Genomic DNA, 4,957 nt, shown 5'->3' on the forward strand with positions numbered 1-4,957 from the left:
CATATTTATCTATCTATCTTCCTCATATACCTATCTCATATTTATCTATCTCATATTTATCTATCGATCTTCCTCATATATCTATCTCATATTTATCTATCTATCCCATATCTATCTCATGTTTATATATCTATCTCATATTTATCTATCTCATATCTATCTACCTATCTCATATCTATCTAATATATCTATATCCAGGGCTGTAACTAGGGTAGTGCGACCAGTGCCATGGCACAGGGCACTGCAGGGCAGGGGGCGCTTTTTGGGCCTTTCAGTCTTCCTTTATATTATCATTCTCACTGGTAAATTCTGCTTCTTTTATCCCCAGTATCCCCTGGCCTCCTCTATCTCTTCCCTGGCCTGTCCCCATGAGGCCATGGCCCTTTTTCAGGTGGACTATCTTATGTCCCTATTTACAAAATGAGGGGGGGAGGGGGCGCCAATGCTCTCTCTGGCACAAGGCACCAAAAAGTCTAGTAATGGCTCTGTCTATATCATATCTATCTCATATTTATCAATTTTTCTCATCTATCTCATATCTATCCAGGGCTGGCTCCAGCATTAGCCGCACCCTGTGCAGTGAGGGACAGGACACCCAAGCCTCGCGTGTGGCTGAAAATGGGGCGTGGGCTAATAACCATAGACCATGCCCCCAAATGACACTATTAGGGGGCGTGCCTATATGGCACATCTCCCATTTAACGTCAGGCTGGGGGCGAGCCCAGCACTTCATCAGTAGCTGGGCTGCCCCCAGCTCTCTCCCTGCACTGAATGGATGGCGCGCGCATGCGCGTGGCATCCATTCTTCTTCCCAGGGGCCGGCACCACCGCACAGCTGCAGTGGTGGAGGTGCCCAACATCCCAACCGCCCGCGGGTGACTTTGTCCAGTGGGTGGAACAGCGGAGCAGTGCCCGAAAAATGGGACTGTCCCGCTGAAAGCATGAATGGCTGGGAGGGATGCGCCCTCTATGAGGTGGTGCCCCTGTTCGACCGCACTGGTCAAACATGCCTCAAGCCGGCTCTGTATCTATCTCATATCTATCTTTGTCATCCGGCTATCTATCTCATATCTATCTCTGTCATCCGGCTATCTATCTCATATCTATCTTTGTCATCCGGCTATCTATCTCATATCTATCTCTGTCATCCGGCTAGCTATCTCATATCTATCTCTGTCATCCGGCTAGCTATCTCATATCTATCTCTGTCATCCGGCTAGCTATCTCATATCTATCTTTGTCATCAATCATCTCTCTCTCTCTCATGTCTAGTTGCACTATCGTAACAATACTACAAGATGACGCTCTAGACATTTTTTGGGTAATTTCTAATTTTCACTGAAGTTGAATGACATTAGTTCCACATACCAACAACGGGTATTCAGATGGTGTAATGCCTCAGTAACACAAACATTTCAAACAATTTGCCATTTTTCCTCTCTCTCTCCTGCTAATATCCCCCATTGTGCATGAGAGTGTTTGGAATGACAGAGGCTCTGATTCAGGCTCGCTGAATCAGGACAGGTCGTTTTTTTTTTCTCCGTGACCACCCACAGCTTTAGCGGGCTGCCTGGCGATGGTCTCGATTATTGGGACCATTGGGCTTGCAACGAGACCCTTGTGGTAGGGTCTCGTCCACCGCAAGCCCCAGTGAACTTCCTGCTCTAATAGAGCAGGAAGTTTACTACTGACATCACTGGTGATGTCATTAGGACCGCCCACAAACGGCAGGCGTTCCTTCGGGAACGCCTCCGTTTTTCCAGCCACACCCCCTGCACGCCTACAAAACGGGGTGAGCTGTCAATCACAATCGACAGCCGCTCCGTCTTGTAGTGAGTCCCGCAGTGAGTGAAAATTCACTCGCTACGGGCACTGCCCGGCCATCGACGCGCTTGCGAGCGCTATGCGCTCGCAAGCGGGTCTGAATCAGGCCCAGAGTGCAGAAGGCAGTGGAGGAGCAGGGAGAAACTCGCCCACATGCTGTCTCCCAGCACATTATAGCTGAGAGGGCTGCGGGAAGCATGGGAAATCATCATTGCTGCAGCAGGGGCACAAGAGCTGATCTCTCTTACAGCCAGAGCGAGGTTTTCTGCTGAAGCAGATCCTATTTGCACACAGAACGAAATAAAAAACATGAGGGAGTACAGGTGACAAGTTACAGATCGCGGTTCCTGTGATTTGTTCCTATAAGGCAACATCTGGAGGTTTTGCGTGGAATGGAAAGGACTGAAAATTATCATGTACACCCTGCGCCTGCGCACTACTTACTCTGAAGCCGCTGGAGGCTACACCCGGCTACATATCCCGATTCCGGAAGTGACGCCGCGTATTAGACAACGCGACACGGCGTGAACGGCACGGCCACCGCAGGTGTTCGGCCATGTCGGAGGACAACAGAGAGCAGCCGCAATATGTCTGCACACTATGCAATGTTACGCCTTCTAAAGCGTCAGACCTGTACTGTCACGTCTTAGGGAAGAAGCACAGAGATGCCCTGAGAGAGAGCTGCCCTGAGATGCTTCCACACACACAAAGTTTCCAGGACCTCCTGGACACTTATTTCAGGGACGAGCCATTGCTGGGCTTGGAGTACATCGTGGAATTGCAGTTTATGCATATGGAGAACAAGAACTACATGTACAAGTGTCACCTCTGTGATCTAGAAGGTGACAAAAGATCTATTTTCACCCATATAACTGCAACAGCTCACATGAAGAAATATGTGGACAGTCACCACCCTGAGCTGCTGCCTCCCAGCCCAAAGGGTTCAGGTTATAATCTTTCGCTAAAAACATTGCGTTTAATCGCATCAGAGATTTTCCATGGGTATGGGAGAAAAAAAATCACACAAAGAAAGTCTGCCACTGATGATGGCCCACCACCGGCCAAAGTGGCCAAAGAAGACCCTCCCAGCAGGGACAGTGATCTCCCCAGAAGAGAAATGGACTATTTAAAACCCAATCACCAGGATTTAAACAGAGGCTCTTCCCCTTCCCAAAAGAGAGACCTCCCCAGCAGGGACAGTGATCTCCCCAGAAGAGAAACGGACTCTTTAAAACCCAATTGTGAGGATTTAAGCAGAGACCCGCCCCCTTCCCAAAAAGCGTTACCAGAGAAGACGCCACTGCAACGACACAAAGCAATCGGGGACATGTGGGAGAGTATGGAATGTCTACCATTTCAACACACTGATGAGTTTTTGGCTTACATGAGAGACTTTGAGATACAAAACGATGAGGACGCCATGTTTGTTAAAATCATCCTTCAGAATTGTATTAAAGCGCTGGAGACCTTTCAGGAAGAGGAAGACAACGCGGCGGCAGAGGGAACGCCCTCCAGCAGTCACCTGGCTCTAGTATGTGCACCTAGCGCTGTTGCAGAGCGCGTCTGTCATATTCCGGAGACTCTGGATAAACCAGTTCCTTCTGCGTCACGATGTGCTGACAGCTCCGGCCTAGAATCGGAAGCGGTGAATAAAAATTATGCCACACAGATCTTCAGCAACATCAAAAATATGGCGGCCTCCGAGGTCAGCAGCACTTTGGAGAAAATTGTTGCTACAAATCCAGCATTTAAAGGGATTGATGTACCAAATGTGATCCGATACTTACAGGAAACTGGGAGACTTAAATAACCATGATGCTGATTATTCTATAGCTACAGATATATTTATTATTTCAGAATTACTACTTTTCACATTTTTGTTTAACTACTCCCCCCCCCCCCCCAAACTTATTTCAGTTGGGAGGTCCAAGATGTATTTAAAAATTATAATTTTTGTACAATTTGTTTGGCTTTATAAAGTTATGATTAATTACAATGTACTTGTCACATTTACTGTCAGATTTCCATAACACTATTTGTACTAAGGCACCATACCTTCTGTTTTCCTTCCCGAGTTGGTCAGTAATGCTGGGACTTACAGTTCCATAACAGCTGGAGAGCTGCCCGTTCTCTATAACTTGCATCATATAAGTAGTAAAATTAAAAATCTGTCATTATCACTAATTTACGGTTCTATTTCAGTTGCTAAATGTTTGGCTGCAAATTATTTGGAAATTATAAAGATTTTGTACCCAGTTGGGGACATTATATTATATGTGAGCTGTCCTATTTATATTGCGTATAAAGAAATTAAATCTCCCAACGCTGATTTAGGAAAACTTAATAAAAGGCACTACAGGTTATCCATGTAAGGACTTGGTTTAAGGATAGAAATACCCCAATATCATCAGGATGCTACTCTTTATACACACATAAGTGAGTTGTGCACTTTAGGTATTTTTTTTTCCTTTTATTTTTTTTTTAAACAGATATTTTGTGATTTCAAATAACAAGTCAATGGTTGTCCTGGAGCTATCTCCTATTACAGGCACTACCAAATGTTGGCTTTTAAACTAAGGGGTTTACAGCCATGGCCAAAAGTTTTGAGAATGACACAAGTATTAGTTTTTACAAAGTGCTGCTTCAGTTTTTATGATGGCAATTTGCATATACTCCAGAATGTCATGAAGAGTGATCGGATGAATTGCAATTAATTGCAAAATCCCTCTGTGCCATGACAATGAACTGAAGGCCTGATTCAGCTTTGGAAATAGAGTGAGATTTAGCACTTAACTGATCATTTTGGTGAAACCATGCTGCACTGCCGGAGGGGGGGGGGGCAGATTTAAAATGTGCAGAGACTTAGATTTGGGACGTAGGTGTCCAAACTGACATCTAAAGTGCAGTGTAATAATAAGGTTGTGCAGTATTTGTGGGCTACATACAAAAGCAGCCAGTATTTACACTACATGCAAAAAAATGTATGTATTTACAGCCCTTGCATTGCAACATGGTTTGTCCAGGTACACAGTTAAGTGCTAATTCTCACTCTATTCCCAGAGCTGAATCATGCCCTTAATCCCAAAAACAACGTTTCCACTGAATTTCAGCCCTGCCACAAAAGGACCAGCTG

At 45.5% G+C, this 4,957-nt stretch overlaps 1 protein-coding gene across 1 annotated transcript; it reads left to right on the forward strand.

Moving 5' to 3' along the window:
- The first annotated feature begins 2,334 nt into the window (after positions 1–2,334).
- LOC148502795 (uncharacterized) lies at positions 2,335–4,517 on the forward strand. The gene has a single exon (XM_088449356.1). It carries the CDS (start codon positions 2,381–2,383, stop codon positions 3,632–3,634), a length of 1,254 nt encoding a protein of 417 aa, XP_088305482.1. The 5' UTR covers positions 2,335–2,380; the 3' UTR covers positions 3,635–4,517.
- The last annotated feature ends 440 nt before the right edge of the window (positions 4,518–4,957 follow it).

This window comes from Taudactylus pleione, unplaced genomic scaffold (assembly GCF_031769625.1).
Source record: "Taudactylus pleione unplaced genomic scaffold, aTauple2 ptg000483l, whole genome shotgun sequence".
NCBI lineage: Eukaryota > Metazoa > Chordata > Amphibia > Anura > Myobatrachidae > Taudactylus > Taudactylus pleione.